General features: G+C 55.8%; 1 protein-coding gene across 1 annotated transcript in view; it reads left to right on the plus strand.

The window, feature by feature from the left end:
• The window catches only part of BMP7 (bone morphogenetic protein 7), a 90,198-nt gene that overhangs the window by 39,019 nt on the left and 27,485 nt on the right, over positions 1 to 23,694 (plus strand). Inside the window, exon 3 of the mRNA XM_041732127.1 lies at positions 22,153 to 22,301. Coding sequence (XP_041588061.1) covers positions 22,153 to 22,301 — 149 coding nt within the window. The remainder of the gene's footprint in view (positions 1 to 22,152; positions 22,302 to 23,694) is intronic.

A 23,694-nucleotide genomic window follows, 5' to 3' on the forward strand; every position in this document is an offset into this window, starting at 1 on the left:
GTGGCCCTCCCCGGGCCCTCCCGGCCCTCCCAGAACACTCACACCTGCCACAGCTCTTATCTCTTCCTCTTGAGAAGGACGCCCAGCAGCATCCTTGTCCTTAAACACTTTGGTGACAAGGCTCCTGGGGATCTGGTGAAAAGATTGATAGTTCTGGTGAAAAGGTTGAGTCCTCCTTTTGCAGGGGTGGGGGTGGAGGGGCCTGAGCTTCTGCATTCCTGACAAGCTCCCAGGGGATGCCCTCATGATCTGCATCCGTGGAAGCAGGGGAGAAGGGGCGTGGGTGCTGGGAGCAGAGATCTACTGGGAGAGCCAGGACGGCTCCAGGGCGCAGGTCAGTGGCCCCTGCCCCAATCTCCCTCGTGTTAAGTGCAAGTTGAGGACTTGGTAGCGAGACTTGGACTTTTTTCTGACTTTCAGCACTGGGAGCATGTCTGGGCAGAGGGACACGGTCACACAGCAGGACCCCCCCACCCCCCGTGCTCTGGGCTTGTCGTCGTTTGGTGCTCTCTGGACGTGACTGTGCCGAGCCCTTCAGCTTCCTTATGTGCCTTGGAAAGGATCCTGGGAAGACTTGTCCCCATTTTCCAGGTGTGGAGGCTGGCTCAGGGGGAGGGAGTAACTTGCCTGAGGTCACGTGGCTGGAAAGTGGCAGAGCTGGGACTTGTCCTCGGGTCTCTGGGATTCCAGGGCTCACGTTCTCGGCCATGGCCATGGCGGCACCATGGAGCTTCTCACTTGTACCGATTTCCTCGCTTGAGATTCCCAAGCTCTGGTCAAGCTCTGGTTCTCACCCGCGGCTGTTGGTTAGAATCACCGGGGGTGGGATGGCGGGGCAGGGTGGGGGGTGCTTTTAAAGCTCCTGATACGTCAGAGTCTTGGGGGCAGGGCTGGGCTTTCTTTTTTTCTTTAAGATTTTATTTATTTATTCTTGAGAGACAGAGAAAGAGAGAGAGAGAGAGAGAGAGAGAGAGAGAGGCAGAGACACAGGCAGAGGGAGAAGCAGGCTCCATGCAGGGAGCCTGACGCGGGACTCGATCCCCGGACTCCAGGATCACAGCCTGGGCCAAAGGCAGGTGCTAAACCACTGAGCCACCCGGGGCCGGGCTTCCTTTTACTAGCTTCCAGCTCCTTTCTCCCCCATCTGTGAGCCGTGTTCTATGCCCGAGAGACGGAGGGGGCAGATCCCCTCTAGTCCAGGCCCCCATGGCTTCCCTCTCGCCTGGTCTCTCAAAGATGACTGTTTTTCTCCCCAGGACTGAGCCCAGGTGTAGTCCAGGCCCTGACTGACAATCTTAGCAGCACAGGGGTGGGGCTGGCTGAGGGTAGGGGTCCCCTTGGGCTCTGGTTCCAGAGGCTTCCGGAAGCTTCTGGAACCTTTCTGCCATTCCTGAAGGCCTAAGTGCCTGGGTCCCGGTCTCCTGCCTTTCTCGTGTCACCGCTACACCTCAGCCTCAGGTTGGGAGCTCTGCTTTGAGCTGCTTTGCCAGGAGTGGCCGATTCAGCATCCTAGTAGCCTTTTCAAAGGGCAGGGAGGGAGCAGCTGGCTGCCTGGTACCAGCGAATGTTCTGGAAGGTCAGGGGAGAGCATGCCCGGGGCAGCCTGGTCAAGGACACGTTGGCACGTTTCCTTACCGCCTTTGTCAAATCCCAGCTCAGAGCTGCTTGGGCGGGAGCAGAGGCCCTGGTGCCCCTTGGATCCTCTCCCATGTCCAGAGGGAACACCCTGCAGGGAGCCTGCAAGCAGGGACAACCCGCTGGGCAGAGACTGTCCAGTCCAGGTAGTGCCACTGGCTTCGGGTCCTGCAGGCTGAGGCTGACTGGTGGGCCTCGGTGGATTCTCTGATCTCTGCGCTTCTGTTTCCTTCCATAATTCATCCCAAGCCTGGCTTCGTGGGGAGAATAGGGTTGGCAGGGAGTCAGTGGTGACAGGTTCCATTGGTCACATGCCTGTGACTGACCAGGTCCATACTCTCCCATTTTGTGGATGGGATCACTGGGGGCACCGAGTGGCTGAGTGACCCTCCTTAGGTCACACGCTGGAGGCAGAATTCAAACCAGGTAATAAATAAAGATGGGGGGGAGGGCAGGGTCCCCGTGGAATTCTGATGTAACTGCTCCCGGTGTCACCTTGATACTGGTTTTTTTGGAGCTGCCCAGAGTGGACTTGGTCCTTGCCCTCGCTGCTCCTTTGAGGATCTGAGGGACCTTGGATGAGTCGCTTCATCTGCTCCCTGGGGGTGCACACGCCTGTCCTCCCAGGGCTTCGAGGGCTGTGGACGGTGCAGCTGAGTGGCGCGGAGGGTTCCCAAGGTGAGTGGATGCGTCCAGTGGTTGTTCTGCGAGAGGACAGAAACGATTCCACCCAGGGGCCCTCCTCCACCTCTGCGCCCTTCTGATCACTCCACGTGGGCTTCACACCTGGTCTCCAAGGTCAAGGTGTGCAACGATTCCCATGAAGTGGTCCCTTTGCAGACCTGCCTGCGGGTCAGGGCTGCTGCTTGTGCATCTGCGGCGATTTGGGCGATGCCCGTCATCTCACGGGCCCGACCTTCACCCTCCCCTCGTGAGGACACCTGTCCCAACGGAGAGAAGACACGGGCCTTCTCGAACAGAGATGATGACAGGGCTAATTTTAGCCTTGAGTACTAGCCATGCAGTCCCTCCCATTATAGCACCCCCGAGGGACGTACCACCCCCCACCTCTTTTCCCAGACAGGGAAACTGAGTCACGGTACCAGCTTAGGGATTAAAGAAAGGAAGCTTGCATCTCTCTCCCATCCCATCTGTTTTTCTTCCTTGGCTGGCAGATACACATCTTCCTTTTTCCTTCACGGCAATCCTGGGAATTGGGTAACGGTGGGGGAAAGGAAACTGAGGCAGAGAAGACAAAAGACCTGGCCGGCTTATTCCACGATCCTGCGTAACAAAGAGGGAAGGACCAGAGGCTCTGGAGACCCCGGATCCACCCCCATTCCACCACTTGGAAGCAGGGTGGGTCGGGGACCCCAGTTGAGCCTCAGAAGATCAGAGTGGGAGCTGCAGAGATGATGACGGTTGCCCAGCGGCAGAGCAGGGACAGGTGCCTCGAAGGGCAGGAGTTGGCTGCCTTTTGCCCACTGTCCTATTCTTTGTACCTGGAGCCTGGCGCACAGTAGGCCCTCAGGAAAACCTCTGTGTGTGTGATTGGAGGAAAGCGTGTGGGCCTTCTAGGGCGTGGGCCTCCTGACGTGTGGGACCAGGCTGCCTCTTGCGTGCAGCTGTCCCGTGGCCCCAGGACGCAAGCAGCAGTTACCTGTTGTCTGAGTGAAACTCAGACACTCCCCCACTGCCTCCAGCCCCGGACGGCTCCGTCCCGGCAAAGCTTCCAGCGTGTTCTCTCTTCCAGAACTGAAACTTGAGAATGCCTTGTTTGCAGTCTTTCTTCGGCATTTGAGCCCAATTTCCAAAAAAGTGAAAATTGCCCGTAATTATAATACTTTTCGATCTTAGGGAAGTTTCCCTGTGATGATTATAATTATATTATTTAGAGCTGTGTGCCAGTGGGTACCCAAGGGTGGATTGGTTCTCGTCTGCAAATAAGGGAAATGTCAGCGTGTGTGCCGTGGCCCTGGGTTTCCTACACTGGAATGAATTTCGGGGAGAATGGCTTTCGCGTTGGGGGCTGGCTGTATAACTTGATCTGGCGCTTTAATTCCAAAAGCACTTCATACTTGGACCTCTGCTCGCCTATAGGAGCCTGTTTTTCCAAATGTATTAACATCTGTGTTTCATATCAGGGCCTGTAATTGCTTTAGCCTTTTTGGCAGGAGACAAAGAGAATTAATATTTTTCAATTTGGTCGCGAGCGGTCATCTGTAGCTGGGAAGTGAAGGGCCTGCTCAAATATGAACTCAGCGAGGATGGGGAAGGAGTCACGATGTTTGAAAGGAGTCACCCGTGCTTGTGGAAGTCCTTGCTTGGTTCAAGTTCACGGCGGAGGGAGGCGTCTGGGCAAACGCTCAAGGTTCTCGCAAATGCTGGTTCTTCCTTGCTTTGTCCTCTTGCCAGCCTGTCAGCACCACTCTTCCGCCCCCCTCCCCCGAGCCGCACAATGCCCACGGCTTTCCACGTTGCCACTCCAAGGATGGAAGAAGGGAAGCCGACACCTGGCCTGCATTCCCCCTCCGGGATCCAAGGCAGGCATTGCTCATGGGGCAGGGCTCTCCCCTCTGCCCTTTGCTCAGCACCGCTCCGTGCAGGGAGGCAGCCTCTGCTGGCCGAGTGAGTGGCCGTGGAGTGAAGCCCACTGGCCACGGGGCTCGGGTCAGGCCTCCTGGAAGCTCAGCGCACGATGAGGACCGTGTGTGCAAGTGAGTAATTAGAAAATATTCCCGGCAGAGGGGAAGTGAAGGCGGTGGGCAGAGGTAGGCAGCTGGGCCGCCTAGGGTCTCAGGAGGGGGACTGTGGCTCCTTCTTCCTGCAGGGCCTTTGGGAGGTAGGTTTGCACCCCTGACTCAGCCAGGGCTCAAGGCGCCGAAATGTTAGTGCCTCCACCGCCATCAGTGGGGTTTCTCAAGCTTGGCAAGACGGACACGCCGCGGCGTCACCAGGGATTGCCACGTGAGCTGGGGGTCCTGTGCACTGCAGGGCGTCAGGCAGCATCCTTGCCTCTCTGCCCACAGTGTCATTGCCAAGGGTCAGTAACCCAAAATATCTGCGGATGTGGTCACACGTCCCCTGCTTGAGAAGCGCTGGAGTGGAGGAGACGGATGGCAGTCCCCAGGTGCTTCCACTCTGGATGCTGACGGGCGACGTGGGTGCTGGCGCCTTGTGGGGGGAAGCTCCCTGGAGCCGTGCAGCCAAGCTGGAGGACTGCGGTGCTGGGGTTCTGGGGCCTCGGGGGATGGTGTCGCTCTCATGCGTGCTTACAGTAGGAAGTCCTCACCACCTTCCTGTTTGTCGTGCTGACCGCTGTCCACCCTCTAAAGCACCTGCTCACGGGTTTCTCTCGGTCCCAGCATCTGGGATGGTGACGCCTAAGCTGAGGCGTCATCAGGACCACCTGAGAACAGGTTTATTTTTATTTTATTTTTTTTAATTTTTATTTATTTATGATAGTCACACACACAGAGAGAGAGAGAGAGAGAGAGGCAGAGACACAGGCAGAGGGAGAAGCAGGCTCCATGCACCAGGAGCCCGATGTGGGATTCGATCCCGGGTCTCCAGGATCGCGCCCTGAGCCAAAGACAGGCGCTAAACCGCTGCGCCACCCAGGGATCCCGAGAACAGGTTTAAAGAGAAAAACAGAAGGGCTCCTGGATGGCTCAGTCGGTTAGGTGGCTTCCGCTCAGGTCATGATCGATCTCAGGTCCTGGGATCGAGCGAGCCCTGCGTCGGGCTCTGTGCTCAGCAGGGAGTGTGTTTCAAGATTTTCTCTCCCTCTGCCCTTCCTCCTGCTTGCACACACATTCTCTCTCTGTCTCTCTTTCTCTATCTTTCTTAAATAAATACATAAATCTTTAAAAAGAGAGAGAGAGAGAAACAGAGATTCCCATATTCCCATTTCCGACCCTAACAGGTCACCAGGTCAGGTGTCGAGACTAGAAGTCTTCATGTGTATTTTATTTTATTTATTTATTTTTTTTTGGTAAGAGAAGTTTTAGGTTCACAGCAGAACTGAGGAGAGGGCACACAGGGTTCCTCTCTACCTCCTGGCTCCGCACATGTACAGTGTCATGTCCCCCATTGTCAACATCCTCAGCCACAGTGGAACAACCGTCACCGTGGATGAACCCACACGGACACGTCGTCATCTCCCCAAGTCCATAGTTTACCCTGTGGTTCAGTCTTGCTGGGATCTATTCTCTGGGCTTGGATAAGTGTGTAATGACTTGTATCCACCACTGTGGTGTCATATTGAATATTTGCGCTGCGCTAACAACCTTCTGGGCCCCCCTGTTCATCCCTCCCCTTCCCCAAACCCTGGCGACTACTGATCTTTTTATTGTCTTTATGATTTTGCCTTCTCCAGAGTGCCCTGTGGTTGGAATCATACAGGTTGTAGCTGTTATTATTCATTGTTAAAACCAAGTGCCTGGGACTGGCCACGTCATTAGTGAGACCCAGTGCAAAATGAAAATGTGGCTCTACTTGAATAGCTTGCATCTATACCTTGAAATTCCAACCCTTGAGTCCAAGGGCACACCACCCACAGTCCAGCTGTCTCCTGCGCACAGATGCACAGACGCATACACACACGCCCACACAGACATGCACACAGACACACAAAACACATAGACGTATATACAGACACACATTGATGCACACACACACCTACACACGTGTGCCTGCATGCGTGCCCTCCCGTGTGGCCAGGTTGGCATTTGCACTCCCCCTTTTCTCTGGAGACCCCTCATTTTCGGGCCACTGCTTTTCTTGCCCCATTTCCCTGTCTGTCCAGTCTTCTACTCTAGTTTAATTCCCACACCTACACCCCCAAACCAGATTTTAAAAAAATATAATTTACTATTTTTTAGACTTTTTTCTTGCTCGCTTTCTTTCTCTTTCTTTCTTTCTTTCTTTCTTTTTTATTTCTTTTTCTTTTTTTTTAGAAATTTTAGACATAGGAAAACTGAGTAGCTAGTACAGAGAATTCCTGTACCACTGGAATACCAACCAGAATTCCTGGTTACCACTGTAACCAGCTCCTCCCATTAACATCTGACATTAGTAGGGTGCATTTGTTATAAAAAATGAACCCATGATGATGCATTGTTATTTATTAACTAAGGTCAGTAATTTATCCGGACAATTTATCCAGATTTGTCTTTACCCTAATGTCTTCCGTCGGTTGCAGGATCCCGTCCAGGACACCACATGACTTTCCGTGATCATGTCCCTTTAGATACCTCTCCCTCCGACCTTCTTAGATGTTGCTTGTTTCTGACGACATTCCCCAAACCAGCTTTTCACAGAGCGTCTGTCTGTCACCCTCTCCCACTGCTGCTGGTCTGTCACAATCCTACCTACATTATTATTGTTGTTGTTGTTATTATTATTATTATATTTATATTTTTATTTTTAAATTTTATTTATTTATTCATGAAAGACAGAGAGAGAGAGAGAGAGAGAGAGAGAGAGGGGCAGAGACACAGGCAGAGGGAGAAGCAGGCTCCATGCAGGGAGCCTGACATGGGACTCGATCCCGGGTTTCCAGGATCACGCCCTGGGCTGAAGGTGGTGCTAAACTGCTGAGCCACCCAGGGATCCCTATTATTTTTTTAATTTTTTTTTTTAATTATGATAGTCATACAGAGAGAGAGAAAGGCAGAGACACAGACAGAGGGAGAAGCAGGCTCCATGCACCGGGAGCCCGACGTGGGATTCGATCCCGGGTCTCCAGGATCGCGCCCTGGGCCAAAGGCAGGCGCCAAACCGCTGCGCCACCCAGGGATCCCCCCTATTATTTTTTTTAATCTGACTCTTAATGTATTTTATATCTTCTTTGTATTTTATTGTTTTAAGTTTATTTATTTATTATTTATTGAAGTAACTTCTGCACCCAGTGCGGGGCTCAAACCCCCGACCCCAAGGTTGAGCGCCATATGCTGTACTGGGTGAGCCAGCCAGGTGCCCCCACAACCTTGCCTACTTGAAAATCTAGCCCAGATCCCCCCTTGCGGTGGCGTTTCGCTGTCTTCTGAACCCGGACAGCCGGCAGTCAAGATCCCTACTAGGCCCTCGGCCTTCCTGTAGCCTTTTGGCGCTTTCATCTACCCTCCAGGGCCTGGCATAGAGCAAATGGTTTTGCTTCTTGAGTGAAGACTAGATTATAAGAGCCTTTTTTTTAATAATAAATTTATTTTTTATTGGTGTTCAATTTGCCAACATACAGAATAACACCCAGTGCTCATCCTGTCAAGTGCCCCCCTCAGTGCCCGTCACCCATTCACCCCCACCCCCCGCCCTCCTCCCCTTCTACCACCCCTAGTTCGTTTCCCAGAGTCAGGAGTCTTTATGTTCTGTCTCCCTTTCTGATATTTCCTACCCATTTCTTCTCCCTTCCCTTCTATTCCCTTTCACTATTATTTATATTCCCCAAATGAATGAGAACATACAATGTTTGTCCTTCTCCGATTGACTTATTTCACTCAGCATAATACCCTCCAGTTCCATCCACGTGGAAGCAAATGGTGGGTATTTGTCATTTCCAATGGCTGAGGAATGTTCCATTGTATACGTAAACCACATCTTCTTAATCCCAAAGATGCAGATGCAATGAAACGCGGGGACACCTGCACCCCGATGTTTCTAGCAGCAATGTCCACAATAGCCAAACTGTGGAAGGAGCCTCGGGGTCCATTGAAAGATGAATGGATATAAGAGCCTTTTAAGGAATGGGTTTTTTTCCAACTCTTCTTTAGGACCCAATTAAGGATTCTTTAAAGATGATAGCTGGGTCCCCAAGCAGACTTCTTTTTCCCCCTCGATGTTGTGGGGTTAGGGGTTAGCACTCAACCTTTGACTTGGGGTTTGGGCCCACGGGGTGGGGGGGGAGTGGAGGAGGGAGGGCAGGATGGTCCGTGAGTCAGATGGGATTGTCAGAACCAGGAGCCTCCAGAGAAACCTCTTGTCAAAGGAAAGGAAATGGGGGTTCTCTTTGGAAAGTTTTTGCTGACAGAATCCCGCTTCAGATCCCTTTCCCATCGGGGGTCCAGGGGGCACATCTCCAGAGCCTGAATCCCCAGAAAAACCTGTGACGCCCACGGTCTTGCTTCCTGGGCAGTAAAGGGGGGCTGCCTTCCTCTCTGTCACTGTCTCCTCTCGCTGGCACCACGTTTGGGGTGGGTGTCCCTGCCCTAAGTCTTGGAAGCAGTTTCTCCTCTGGCCCCTGCTGGCCACCCCGGGAGCAGTGACTCCTGCCATGTTGGCCTCGCCAGCCGTGGCCTTGGACGGAGGCCGTCCTTCCCCCATGAGATGGCCGGACCCGGATGCTCCCGCGCAGCACTGGCCTCTCCTGCCCAAGGGTCTCGTCTGGCCCTGGGAATGTGTGCAGCCTGCGGAGGAGCCAAGGCCCCGGGGAGCAGCCCTCTGTTGCTGGTGGTCAGGGGCCCCGGAGATGAATCCCGCAGCCTCCTGTCACCGTGGGAAGCACCAGGCTGAGCTGGGTTCATGCCGTGTCCTGGGGCCCGGGGATGTGAGCCCCAGATGCACACGGTGTCCCGTTAGGGCTTTGTTCCATCCCTGCCTCGTGTTCCCTCTCCCCTCCAGGGGTTCCTGGGGTCACTTCTCAGATTACTTGTACTTAAGTAACTCAGGAACCACTTTCAGCAGCTGGGGGGGTCCCCAAAATACGATGGAAGGTACGATGGAGGGTCCAGCTGGCAGGGCCATCGGGGGTCTCAGCGGCGTGGGGCGCCGGCACCGGGCCCGGCGTGGGCTTCCCAAGAGCTTCCTCAGCCTCCCCTCTGGCCACCAGTCTTCTGTGTAAGGGCCCAGGGTCAGACCTTTATGTTTTTTTGTTTTGTTTTGTTTTTTTAAGGTTTTATTTATTTATTCATGACAGACACAGAGAGAGGCAGAGACACAGGCAGAGGGAGAAGCAGGCTCCAGGGACTCAATCCCGGGACCCAGGATCACGGCCTGGGCCGAAGGCAGACGCCAAACCACTGAGCCACCCAGGGACCCCCCAGACCTTTGTTTTTGAAAACCTTGACTTTGGTTGGTGATCGCCCGAAGCCCGCGCCGGGTTCCCTTCCCTTCCCTTCCCTTCCCGACGTCGGCCTGCTTCACTTTCCTGCCTCTGGCTTCGGAGTCTTACAACAGCCTGTGGTTCTTTTAAGAAAAAGAGAGAGAGAGAAGGAGAGAGGAGAGAGGGCGGGAGGCGGGAGGGAGGGAAGATGACCCAGCAGGAAAGCTGTGTTTGTGTTGGTTTGTTTATCCCTTGAGTGTGCGTGAAAGAGGCCGACTTCACCTCGTTCTATTTTGGTCTGGAGCTGGAGGCCGGAGGAAATGGGGCGACCAGGGCAGGTCCGGGAGGATGAGTGTGCCTCGGCGCGGCCCGCCCGCCTCCACCCCCGGGGCCACGGCCGCCCAGCAGCCCCACGGCGGCCCCCGCTCCCGCCAGCCCTGCTTTCTGGGGGGGACCCCAGGGGCCTTTCTGTTCCACCCCCGAGATGTTCCCCAGCACGGGGGTCACGGGCGTGGCTCGCTGCCGGTCTCCCGATGTCGTGTGGTTTGTGCCCGGGTTGAATGGAATGAGGGGGACACCACCCCCCAGTTTCCGGAAACCCTGGGGCCCAGACTCTGGAACCCAAAGCAAAGGGGAATAAGAGTCGGGTCCAGAAGTAAATTTGCCACTGGCTTCCTGCCCGGCTGTGGTTTCCTGTCTCTCAGGGTCCCCCCGCCTGGTGCCCCCGCACTCGTGCCCATAGGGAGCTATTGCTGATGGTGCTGAGGGTGCACAGCTGGGGGCGGTGAAGCCCCCACGGCCTCCCCCTGGGGGTCGGCCTGGGTCAGCCGGCAGGGTCGGGTCTGCAGGGGGTGCTGCACAAGGCCTGGGATTGACCAGCTGGTGTGACCAGGGCCCCACAGTGGGCCGAGGCCCCAGGGCGTGGGGGTGAATCCATTGCTGGAAACACTGGAGTCATTAAAAAAAAATCGGTTTTCGTCTTTTACTAACACGGACTGCAGAACATGATCCCAGAATCGTGCCCCCGCTGACCCCCCAGGCTGGTGGGGTCCTCTGAAGGCACTGGCACCTTCACTCCACGTACATTCGAGACCTCCTCTGTGCGACGCCGTGTGCTGGCGCTACGGCAATAGCAAAGCGGGACCAGTTCTTGTGGCCTGGGAGCTCAGGATCTGTAGGAAAAGGGGGAACCCAAATTTAGACACCAGGCTGAGTGCGGGAAGGGAGAGGCCCCGAGCGTGTCCCATGACAATGTGCCCATCGGGGCGTCGGTGGAGGCTTCCTGGGAGAGCTGGAGGAGGAACCGGCGTGCTGGGCATAAATGGACCAGGAACAGTGCTGCAGGTGGAGTGACGGTGTGTGCGGAGGCTGCACCCCACGGGAGGCCGGGGGGCCGAAGCAGTGGGCCAGGTGGGCGGCCCGTGGGGTGACGGGGGGCCAGGGAGGTGGGGAAACATGTTAGGGAGCTTGGGCTTTTTATCCTAAGAGCTAATAGATGGTTGAAGGCAGGATTTGAGGTTCTGAGAGCCCTGGCCGGTTGCTGGGGACTGGGGAGGTTGGCTCAGGAAGGGAGGGCATAGGACCGCCCCCCGGGGCTCCTCCAGGTGGCAGCCCCCCTCCACCATCAGGAGTGCTGCTGGCTTCCCTGAGCCTCAGCCCCTGCCTCTCGGGGACTGCGGGAATTAGCACGCTCTGGGGGTGTCACAGAGCCAGACCTCTTGTAAGATCATCTTAAGTGAGGGTCAGATCCCAGTTGTGGGCTCCTTGCTTGAGGGCTGGGGCTGCTTGCATCTGGGGGAGGGGGAGGGAAGATTGACCTTGACTTTGAGGTCTCCGCCCTGCTGTGGCCTCGTGACTCTATCATCCCACTTACTCCATTTTTAGAACAATCCTCCTAGTCACCCCCACTTTATAAATAAAAGAACTTGCAGGATAGAAGTTGGCCTGCCCAGGGTCACTCCACCTTAACTCCCCTAAGACCCACAGCCGTGGGTTATAATGCCTACGTCCCTGCCCACCCAAGTGTGACCCCAAGGACCAACCTGGGGGCTTCTTCACAAAGAGGATTCTGGGCTCCACTCAGAACTCGTGATTGTTTTCTCCTGTGGTTCTTCCATCCCCGATAGGGAAAAACCTGCTCTTCGCTCTGCTCCTCCTCATCCGCCCCCTGCCTCCCATGACCCAGGTGCACACACACGTTTGAAAGCCTCCTTATCACATGCTAAGGCCAGAGTAGACATTTCTTTGCAGCAGGACTTCTCAGAGCCTTTATAAGGAGCTAATGCACATTATGAGGTCTCTCAAGGAGCACCGATGGTGAATTGCCTCCTTATTTGAACACGGAGCCTTTTGATTTTTGACCCTCTCATTTTCCTCTCTTGGGTGTCCGATTAATGGAGGCATTTTCTAGAACTTGGTCAACTCCAAACCCTTCCTTGGCAGGTGAGGAACCAGAGGCCCAGACCTTGCTGGCTGCTGATTTGCCTCCTGACTTTCAACAACCTGTGGACAGGAGTGTTGTTGACCGTCCAGTGAACGCCCAGGCGAGGGGCAGGGGCGGGAAAGGAGGAGGGAGAGTGACAGACAGACAGACAGTCCTGGGGTGGGGAGCCCGGGGGCTGGCGACTCATGCTCTGGCCGTGGGAGGAGGGCATCTTGCCGCTTTGTGTGTTTTTCCACCTTCCTCCCAAATGACTTAATTTTAGCCTTCCTGGATCTGCGTCGTCTTAAAGAAAGCATGTTTAAAAAAAGCCTCGGACTTCCCCGACTTCACGATCCTGCCCCGGAGAGGCCAGGGGCGCTTTGGGCGACGAAGGAGGAAGGGCAGGGCATTCCCAGAAGCCCCAGGTGAGGCGCTGGGGCCCCGGGGTCCTCCCCAGCCGGGACCAGCTTCCTCCCGGGCCCCGCAGGCCGCTGTTGGGGCAGGTCTGAGCCAGGGGCACGGCGGCCACGGGCTTCCCGGCCTGACCCCCCCCCCCACACCAGCAGGACACCTGCAGTGCCTCCGCGACATCCGTCAGCCCGGGAAGCTCGGGGTTCCCCGGCACGCTCGCTCTTGCTCTGTGTCTTCTGGCCTGTCCTCGAGGCCCAGCCGCAGTCCCTGGCGTGCGGAGTTTTAGTAAAGCGTCGGGCCCCGCGGGGTTCCAGGGAGCCCAGGGTGAGGGTGAGGGTCCGAGCAGGGGTGCGGGTGGGGGGCCTGCTGGTAACCCCTGCGTGGAGCCTCCGCCCGGCTTCCTGGTTCTCTTGGGACCTGAGCCTTCCCGTGGCCGGAGGCCGACTCGCCTCTGCCCTGCTTCGCACGCCCCGTGCCCTCTGCTGGGAGGCCCTCGTGCCCTCCTGCGCGGGGTCGGCCCGCCCCTCCCTCTGGGCTGCCTCAGGAGACCCTTGAGGCCTTTCCTTCCTCGGCTGCCCTGGAGGGCTCCTTCCTCTCCTCACGCCACCCCATCGGGCCGAACTGCCTTCACTGTGGGGTGCGCTCGGCTCCTGAGTCAGGGCCCCGCCAGGGCTGCCGTGGTGTGTCTGGCTCCGCACGGAGCGCCTGGCGCCGGGTGAGGGTGTCCGGGGCTGGTTTCAGGAATGCATTGGCTGCTGTGACAAATCCCCACGAACACAGTGGCTCGAGACGGCCCCCGGCTGCTACCCTATGTCTGTGCAGGCGGGAAGTTCTAGGACCTCACAGGAGTGACACGGAGGTGCGTCGGGAGCTGTCCTCCTTCTGGGGGCTCCGGCGGAGAATCGTTTCCTTGTCTTTGCCAGCTCCCAGATGCTACCCCCATTCCTTGGCTCATGGCCTCTGGCTAGCAGTCACGTCCCTGTGACTGCACGTCTGTCCTCACACCTCGTCTCTGGTTGGCATGTCACCCTCTTTGCCCTGTAGGGACCCTGGGGATGACATGGAGCCACCTGCAGAGCCCAGAAGCATCTCCCAGCTTTGCGTCCTTAACTGAATCACATCTGCAGAGCCTGCTTGCCTCGACGAGTCATGGGTTCTGGGGATTCGGACGTGGGCATCAGGGGTGTGTGTGTCCGCGTCCGTGTGTGTGTGTGTGTGTGTGTGTGTGTGTGTGTGTGTGTGTATGATTCTGCACACCTAATATCCTGAAATTCATTTCTCTTTCCTTGATGGGTGCCACTTGGCACTGGGCCAGCCACGTTCTCCTCGATTCTCTCCACGCCCTCGAACCCCCGGGAGGACTCCTGGCTGGGGGGTCCCGATGGGAAGGCTGGCTTCACGTCACTGCCTGCTGGGGCCTGCCACTCACCGGCTGGGGACACTTTCAGAACTCATCTGCGCCTCCACTGTTTCATCTATAAAGCGGGGTCTTATGGTCACGACGACCGTATGTAGCCCATTGGAGGAGGGAGGGTTAGGTGAGAGAATGTCACCTGCACTTGGTGGCACAGCAGCTCCCCAGGCCTCGGTGTTGGGGTGCTGGGCACCCTGGCTGCCAGGGGAGAGACCCTGGGTGCCTCCCCATGCGGCCCTTCCAAACCCCAGCCGCGTGGGCTCCCTGAAGGCGACGGGCTATGTCTGAGGAGCCCCTGGGGGACGGTCAAGCTGGATGTCAGGCTTGGATGGTGGGAGTGTTTTGCTTCCTACCCCCTGAGACTGAGGCCCAGACCGGGCTATCCCCGTGTGGCCACAGTGGCCCACGCACAAGGTCTGGCCTCCCAAGCTGAAAATTAAAGCAGTGGCAGTAGATTTCCAGGGCCAGCTCTGAAGGCCTCAATCTGTGGGGACCCACTGGCTGGAGGCGGGAGGAGGCATCGTCCCCACATGGCTGCACAACAGGGGCTCGGTCCGGGGACAGCCAGCGGGCCCTGGGGGAGGCGCCGGGGTCGGTTTCCCGTGGCCCCTGCTCCTGCCGGCAGCGCACCGGGCCAGGGAATCCTCGGGCTCCCACGCTGGCCATTTGCCAGCTCCAGGGCCGTACTGTCGGGCGTGCTGCTCTCCCTGAGGCCCTGGTCCAAGGCTGGCACCCCACGTCCCCCGAGGGATCCTACTGCTCTGGGAGTGGGTCGTGGTGAAGGCCCCTGAGATCACCGGCTCTGAATAGTTCCTAAGGAGCCAGAGGGGAAAAAAAAAGGACTTTCCACCTTCCCACGTTGGAGACTTAAAAATACCCACTTTTCCGGTGTGGTGGAACTTTCCAGGGGAGGTGGGCCGTGAGGCGCTGGAAGGCAGCTCTGGTGGTGGCTCCTGCTTCTCTCTGTGGGTGAGATGTCAGTGGTTCTCAGCGCTGTCCCCGGGAGGAGGAGGAGGAGGCCGCAGGCCCCAGCAACACCCTGTTCCCAGGCCGCTGGTTAAACATTAACAGCCCTCCGTGCCACGACATCGGGGTCACCGGCGGTTCACGCCTGGCACACAGCAGGGCTTCAGGGCCGCCTGGGTCTCGGGAGGGCGAGGTTGACCTTCGGGGTCTGGCTGTTGCAGCTTTCCTCGGGAGCGGCAGGAGGGGCTGCAGGGAGGCCACGTTCGCATCTGGCTCAGCTGCTCCTCTGTGGGCCTGGGGGGAGCGGGTCCCGCAGCCACGGAAGGGGGGCCGAGGGCCGGGCCCACTGCCCCACGCGGGTTCGAGGCGCGGATCGGTTAGAGCCTGGGGATGTGTTGCCCGTGTCGACCTTGCTTCCCTCAGAGGTAGAAGGTGCCAGCTGCGCCGGGGCGGTATCCATGAACACCTGCCGTGCCGAGGGCAACGGTGCCGGGAGGAGCGCTGCTCAGACGCCGGGTGTGTGCACGGAGGCCTTTGGCACGTAGGTGTGCAAGCCTGAGCGTATCGTTAGCATAATGGCTCTGCATTCTAAATTTTAGGCTTACATTGGCTTTATCCGTTTAAGAAAATAATAGATTTATTGAGGTACGATTCACACCATGTAGCCGTTCACCCTTGTAATGTGTACAGTTCAGTGGTTTCCAGTCTATTCCGAGCTGTGTGACCGTCCCCACTATTCCGCATTTTCATCAGCCCAAAAGGAAACTCCGTGTCCACTAGCTCCCACCCTCCCAGCCACTGGCAACTGCTGAGCTCTCTTGTGTCTCTGGACATTTCCTATAAATGGGATCACACCACATGTGGTCTGGTGTCTGCTTTCTTTTACTCGGCGTGATGATTTCAGAGTTCATCCACGTGGTCGCAGGTTCCCTCTTGCTCCCAGACAACTTCCCATTGTGTGGATTTACCGTACTTGGTTTATCCATTTATCGGTTGATGGATTTTTAAGTCATTTCCACTTTTTTTTTTTCATTTCCACTTTTGAATAACGCTGCTCTGAACATCTGTGGATCAGATTTTGCACAGATCTATTTTCTTATTTCTCTTGGGTAGTAAAGTTACCCCAAAATGGTAGCTCTGTGTTTTGCCTTTTGGAGAACGGCCAGACTAGTGTCCACAGCAGCTGCACCGTTTCACATTCCCGTGAGAAAGGTCCAAGCGCTCTAGCTGCCCTGTATCCCTGCCAACACTTGTTACTGTCTGTTTTGGTTTTAGCCATCCTGGTGGTGTAAAGTATTATCTTATTGTGGTTGTTTCTGTTTTTTTAAGATTTTGTTTATTGGGATCCCTGGGTGGCGCAGCGGTTTGGCACCTGCCTTTTTGGCCCAGGGCGCGATCCTGGTGACCCGGGATCGAATCCCACGTCGGGCTCCTGGTGCATGGAGCCTGCTTCTCCCTCTGCCTGTGTCTCTGCCTCTCTCTCTCTCTCTCTCTCTCTGTGACTATCATAAATAAAAATTAAGAAAAAAAAGATTTTGTTTATTTATTCATGAGACACAGACAGAGACAGAGACACAGGCAGAGGGAGAAGCAGGCTCCCTGCATGGAGCCTGACGTGGAGCTCGATCCTGGGTCTCCAGGATCATGGCTCAACCATCGAGCCACCCAGATGTCCCAAGGCTTTTATATTCCTGTTTAAATTCTTAAGACACGTTAGTTACATGGCTCAGATTTTGTTTCCTTTTTTTCACCGTTAGCATTTTGCGTTTCTCCAGAAATGTGCGTTACGCGTTCTGTGTTACAACACCATTTCACTTGGTACCTGATGTCCCCCTCGTCCAGAAGGGTTGGTTTGTACGGTCCTTGGAACAAGCAGCTGTGCGGGGCACTTGAGGTGCCACTTTTTTACCAGTGTCTCTGGTAAAACCTTCTCCCAGGAGATGGTTTTCAGTTTTCCTATAATACGCAGTGTAACTAGGTTTGGGTTCTGTCCCTGTGAGGGACAAACTACCCACAACACAGTGGATAAATCAGCAGTCATTTTGTTGCTCCGAAATTTGGTCAGGGCTCAGCTGTGAGGCTCTTGTACTTTCCGCGGTGTCTGCTGTGGTCACTGATGAAGCTGGCAGTGTGGCCGGGTCAGAAACACCCAAGAAGGCACCTCGTCTGGGGGCTGGCGCGGTTTCTCTCTCTGTTTCTAGACCCTCCTCCCCATGGCCTCTGCCCCCTTCCATGCTGTCTCTCTCTTGAGCACAGCAGTCTGATTTCTTGATCCAGTGGCTGTGGCTTCCCAGAGAGCAAACATGGAACTGCTAAGCCTTGGACGTAGCCGGGCCGCACTTGCACTGGGTCCTGATGATCAGAGCAAGTCGCAAGGTCAGCCCAGACTTCAGAGGTGGGGAACAGACCCCGGTGATTTATGGGAGAGCTGTAGTTGGGTGCCAAGGTGGGGGAAATTGTGGGCAGCCCTATTTGCAGAAAGTCTATGACTCTGAACGTCCTAGTATACTTCTCTGATGAACTTTGGAGTCAAAGTGAGTGGATAGGTAGTCTATTGACGTGTGGATTTTAGGCGGTCATGATACAGCAGAGGCTGGGGCACCTGGGTGGCTCAGTGGTTGAGTGTCTGCCTTCGGCTCAGGTCGTGATCCCGGGTTGCTGGGATCCAGTCCTGTATTGGGCTCCTTGCATGGGGCCTGCTTCTCCCTTTGCCTGTGTCTCTGCCTCTCTGTGTGTCTCTCATGAATAAATAAATAAAATCTTAAAAAAAAAAATTGGGGACGAAGACAGATCCACAGCAGGAAACGTGCACCAAGCACTTGCGCGGCTCAGGTAACTCCAGAGATGCCCCAGGAAGCCTTGAGAGTTTGCTGCCAAGCTGGCCTTCTCTTGGGTCTCCCCCTTTGCTGAGGAAGGTGGCATCACCCCCATTTTACAGAGGAGGAAACTGAGACCCAGGAATCTGCTGAGTTGACCTACCCTCCTCCCTCCCCCACCACCCAGACCTCGCACCTATCTAGTATTTTCTCTGCTCCATGCAGTGTCGTGACAGTAACCTGCATCACGCAGGATCTCACCACCTCCCGTGTCTCTTGTCCTTTGGAGAGAGGTGAGGCAGGGAAGTGACAGCGCTCACGGGCTCAAGTTCTGGGGTCAGACTTCCGACGCTGTGCCCGGGTCTGTCCCTTACAAGGCCACTGAGCGTGGACGCTTGGCTTCGCTTCTCTGGAGCCCACTGTGCTCATCAACAGTCTTACCGTTGGGGGCCCCAGAGGATTGACGCGAGGAAGGACCCGGATCCCCAGCAGTGCCGGGGGTGGGAGAGTGGGGCCCTTCACCCGGAGCCTTCACGCCTCCACTCGCAGCTGGGCTGGGTCTGGGAGGCCAAGATGTCCAAGGTAAGGAACATATCACAAGGGGCTCCTCTGGTTCCTCCTGGGCGTGCGCACCGCTGTGCTCTAATGAGGTGCGCCAGGTGGCAGCCAGAAGGGCACCCCCCCCACCCATCCCTGCGGACGTGCTGGCCTCGTGGCCGGACCTTTGGTGCAGAAGCAAAGCCCGTGCTAGCATCCCCTGCTCTCCGGCTGGCCAAGGCTGCCCTTCCCCGGTGCCCCGGTGCCTCGGCCTCTTGCAGGCAGGCCTGGGACGACTACAGACCGTGCCCCGGGGGCGGGGAGCCGAGCGCTGCGCTGATTCACGGGATGAGTCAACACTAGCCTGTAACATCTGGCGCGCGGTGTCACGGCTGTAATAAGAATGTTTAGTATCGTTTGGCAAGGCGTTCACTGCTCCGAGGCCCTCAGTTACTATTTGTTTTACTGCCCATAAGGGCTTATCCAGATATCTGGTCACATTTTCCTGCAAATAACAATTTCCAGCAAAGCCACCACCCAGGTTTGCGACTTCTGTGCTGCGGTGTGGACGCTTCCCACGAGGGCCCTGGGAGCCTGCCTGCGCGGGGGAGCTGTTTTGATGTGGATCGGGCTTCCTTCCCCGCCTGTTATTGTTGCGAACAGCTGACTGGTGCTCTGACAGTGTTGGCGGCGCGCCACGGCCCGGGAGTCACCGCGGCAGAGCGGAGACCAAGACGGCGGGAGACTCCTGTTTGTGAGTTCGAAACCTGCGTGGACGTCCCCCACCCACGCCAGCTGTCGGGCTGCCTGGCAGGGGTACAGGGATGAAGCCGAAGCGGCGTGGTCGTCAAAGACCGTCTCGTCGTTACTCAGTTGGGATGCGACGGGCAGAGGGAGGGTCCTCAAGGTCCCTGTGGCTCTAACGGGGCCGCCCTGGCACCTGTCATCTCCCTGTACGGGAGCGGGGAGCGCGCCCATCGGGGACTCGAGCGTGGCAGGCCTGTGCTGTTGGGCTGCGTGCCGTTGGCCAGGTCGGCAGTCGCGGCCCATTCACACACACTGGTGATAGAATTCGGTTTTTTTCTGAGTCAGGTTCTGGCCATTGTTGAGTATGACCTAAAAAGCGAGTTTCGGGGGGGACGTGGATGCAGATAACCCTTACGTTCCTGTCTTGTGGCCCCGGGGAGGCTGTCTGTCACCGTGGGGTGCCCTGCCCTCCCATGGCCACGGGCTGGGCACCAACTTGTCCAAGCCAGCTAGGTTCCCTGCTTTCGGACTCTGGGACGGAGCAATGCAAGAGAGAAATCGAACTCCAGTCCTGCCTTCCACGGCTCTGCTGGATGACCCAGCCCCATGTCCTCACACCTGCCGTGGCTCCCGTCTTGCTCCGAGGCTGCTTCTCCATCCCTGTGTAGGCTTCTCTGGGTGACCTGTTCACCTCCCCATACATTTCCAGTGGGTTCTGCGTTACAGCGGATGTGAGACACTGGCTGAAATTACTGATTTCTCTTCCGCGGGACTTCTCACGAGTCTTGTTCCCGTTAAGGGGACCGGTGGATGTCAGTGTGTTACGGCACACCACGCTGCAGAAGTACAGTTCTGCTGACCTCACAAACAAGGAGTGTCCGGGCCACACAGGAGAGTTGAATGGGGATGACTGGTAACCGGAGATTCAGGGACCGAGGCCAATAGGAGATGTGTGCCTGGCAAAGGGGGCATCTGCTCCTCGGTGCCAGCTGATGGCTTAATGGCTTATATTATGATGAGTTTGACTTGCTGAAATGACGACAGTTACACCCGAGCAAAGGAAGTGTCCAGAAGAATGGTGTTCATGGGTGGTTGCAAGCTTGGGCTTGCAGGTCGTCTGGTTGGATTTCAGTCCAGCCTTGACTGTGTCTTCACACGCGGTGACCCCTGGTAACCCCAGGCAGACAGCCATGCCTTTCTGAGCCTCAGTTTTGGGGTCTGCACGATGGCGCAGGTGATACTATTATCCACCACAGAGAGTTGTAGTAAGGACTCAGTGCTGACCTGATGCTGGTCAGGCATTTCAACCCGGAGCCTGACGCACGGTAAGTGCTCGATAAGTTCGAGCAGAGATGCCACTACATCTCACGCCTTTATGTGTGAGCAGAGAGGATTCACCATAATTCCCAGGAAAATTAGGTCACTCCAGGTATGATAGAGAATGTCAGTGCCCGGGGGGAGGGGCTGGTTAGGTGTCGTTCACCATTGTACCCCAGTGTCTGGCACAATGTGGGGGCTCAAATATTTTAACTGATTATTGAAGGACTCCAAATATTGAAACTTTGAATGCTTATAAGTAAAACTGCACAAGATGTTACCTTGTTCTAGAATTCTACTACAACGAAGGTAAAAATTCACCAACCTATCCATCCATCAATCCATCTGCCCACCCATCCATCCATTCATCCATCCACCCATCCACCTATTTACCTACCCATCCACCTATCTATCTATCCATCCATCCATCCATCCATCCATCCATCCATCCTTCTATTCACCCATCCACCTACCCATCTACCTGCCAACGAGCCACCCACCTATATCCATTCGTCTACGCATCCAACCACCCATCCACCTACCCATCCACCTGTCCATCCATCCATCCATCCATCCATTCATCCACTCACCTATCTACCTATTCACCTACCCACCCATCGATCCTCTTATCCACACACCCATCCATCCTTCTACCCATCTATCCACTTACCCATCTACCTGCCCAACCACCCACCCACCTATATCCATCTATCCATCCATCCATTCATTCACCCACCCATCCACCCATCTATCTACCCATCCACCTAACCTGGGTGTCTACCCATCCAACCACCCATCACCTTCCCATCCATCTGTCCATCCATCCATCCATCCATCCATCCATCCATCCATTAATCCATCTGCCCACCCATCCATCCATTCATCCACCCACCCATCCACCCATTTACCTACCCATCCACCTATCCATCTACCCACCCAACCACCCATCCACCTGTCCATCCATCCATGCATCCATCCATCCATCCATCCATCCATCCACTGACCTATCCACCTATCCACCCACCTACCCATCCATCTTCTCATCCTCCCACCCACCCATCCATCCATCCATCCATCTATCCACCCACCCATCCACCCATGCATTTACTCATCCATCCATCTTCCATCCACTACAACATCAGTTATAGTTTTACCCATTTTACTACTGCAAAATATGAGGAAGAGAGTATTAAAGAGTTATTTCTATTCATAAAAATGTGAAGTCTAGGAGTTCACCTCCTCCTGCTAGGTGAGCTTATGCAGAAGTTGCAGGTCATGGAAATGAAGATCATGTGCACTGGTGCTCAGTGACCTGAGCTCACACCCCAACTCAGTAACTTCCTGGCTCAATGACCTGGGGCAATCATGGCTTTACCATGATCAATGGAGATGATAATATCATGATACCATAGGGTCGTGAGGGTTGAATGAGATAATGTGTGTAGAATACTTGGGGCAGTACCTGGCAAATGGTGAGAAATCTAACAAATGTGGGCCTCCATTCCCTGAGATGCCCAGCAACACAGAGGCTGTGAATTCTGGCCTTCCCGTACCCTGTCCATCGGTGTGCCCCCAACAAGTAGGAAGGTGAGTTTGCCTCGGAGCAGCTCTGTGTCCCCTCTATGTATCTCTTAATGCCACTTCCGTACCCCCTTTTCCCATCACAGCTCTTAGGAGGTCTTCAGGCCTGGATCTTGCTCTGATGCAGCCACTTTTGGGGGCCCAGGGGACCTCCTCCTGCCTCCCCTACTCCACATGCTCCTTCTCTCCAGCAGCAGCTGTCTGGTGACAGGGTGACCGAGCCACGCCCTGCTGACCTGGAGCCTGTGTCTCTCCTCCTCTCTTGCAGGGAGTCAGACCTGTTCCTGCTGGACAGCCGCACCCTCTGGGCCTCGGAGGAGGGCTGGCTGGTGTTCGACATCACAGCCACCAGCAACCACTGGGTGGTCAACCCACGACACAACCTGGGCCTGCAGCTCTGCGTGGAGACCTTGGACGGTAGGTCCCTGGCTGCCACCCCACTGATTCTGATGCAGTCTGTGCTCCTGGATTCACATAGGGGCTCAGCAAGCTCATGCTTGTTTCCATCGAAGGAGTGTTCCCCCTCCCCCCCCCCCCCCCCCCCTGCTGCCACCAGTACTCACTGTCCAGCTTTTCGATCCCTAGAAAAAGTAGCACCTGACCCCTTTGCAAGAGATGATTACACAGTTGGCCAAGGCCGGGTTGGGTGAAGCCTCGCTGTGCAGTGAGGTCCTGCACCAGCAGGGTTGGCGTCCTCTCGGAAAGGCAGACTGCTGCATCCCAGGCCTGCTGCGTTACAACCAGCATTTTAACTGGAGCCCCAGGTGGTGCCTGAACGCATACCCATTTGAGACACGATGACCCAGGTGCCCCAACTGGGAGACAGAGGACACCCTGAGTGTCCTTTGCGTGGCAGGATGTCTAACAGTATCCCTGGCCTCTACCCACCAGATGCCAGTAGCGTCTCCCAAAAAAACGTCTCCAGATGTTACCAAATGTGCCCTGCAGAGCAAAACTGCCCCTGGTTAAGGACCACAGTGTTGGACGAGGCCTGAAGCCCCTTCCCAGAGAGCCTGAATGTGGTTCTGCGTCCCAAATACCTGGAGAATCCAGTGTTCACCTGCGTCGCCCTATGCCTTCCACTCACTCTCTGCCGGGCATCCACCGGCTCCCACGAGGAAGGACAGAGGATGAGCCGGAGCTAGGGTGGAGCCGCTTGCGTCCGTTTCTTCCCCCAAAGTGTGTTTCTTATTAAGCGGGGGATGGCTTTGGGGTGGGTAGCTTCTTCCTTACACCAGTGTTCAGGGGGAAAAAAAAAACCCAAACTAAAAACACATTTATTTTTGAGTAGGTAAAACTTGCCGGTGGCTCAAAATGCAAGCTGCAGATGCGCACAAGAGTGTGGACTCCCCGGGGCTGCCTCCTGCTGCCCGCCGTTCGCTTCCACCCCCAGAGGCAGCTGCTGTTTCCCCGTTATCGGTTATCGATCCGCTTATCTTTTCAGAGCTGCCCTCTGGGTATTTAAACAACTGCATATGGAGTCTGCCTTCCTTTTTTTTTTTTTCCCTCCTCCTGTAAGTAGCAGCATAGTATATACGGTGTTGGCCGCCCTGCTTTTTTGTACCTGACAACTTTCCTCGAGGGCCGGCCCTTTGCAGCCCTTGAAGAGCTGCCCTATTTGGTTAGAGGCCGCTGTGTTTTCGTGTCCCTGCGGGGTGAGCGTCTGTTTCTGGCTCGCTGTGTGACTTTGGGCAACTTCCCCAACCTTTCGGAGCCTCCTCATCTCCAACACACAGTTGCCATGGGGCGAGTTAACACAGAAACTTAAAACTTCTGAATTTAAAAACACAGAGTTTTTAAGCTGCGGCCT

This window comes from Vulpes lagopus, chromosome 18, assembly GCF_018345385.1.
Source record: "Vulpes lagopus strain Blue_001 chromosome 18, ASM1834538v1, whole genome shotgun sequence".
Classification (NCBI taxonomy): Eukaryota; Metazoa; Chordata; class Mammalia; order Carnivora; family Canidae; genus Vulpes; species Vulpes lagopus.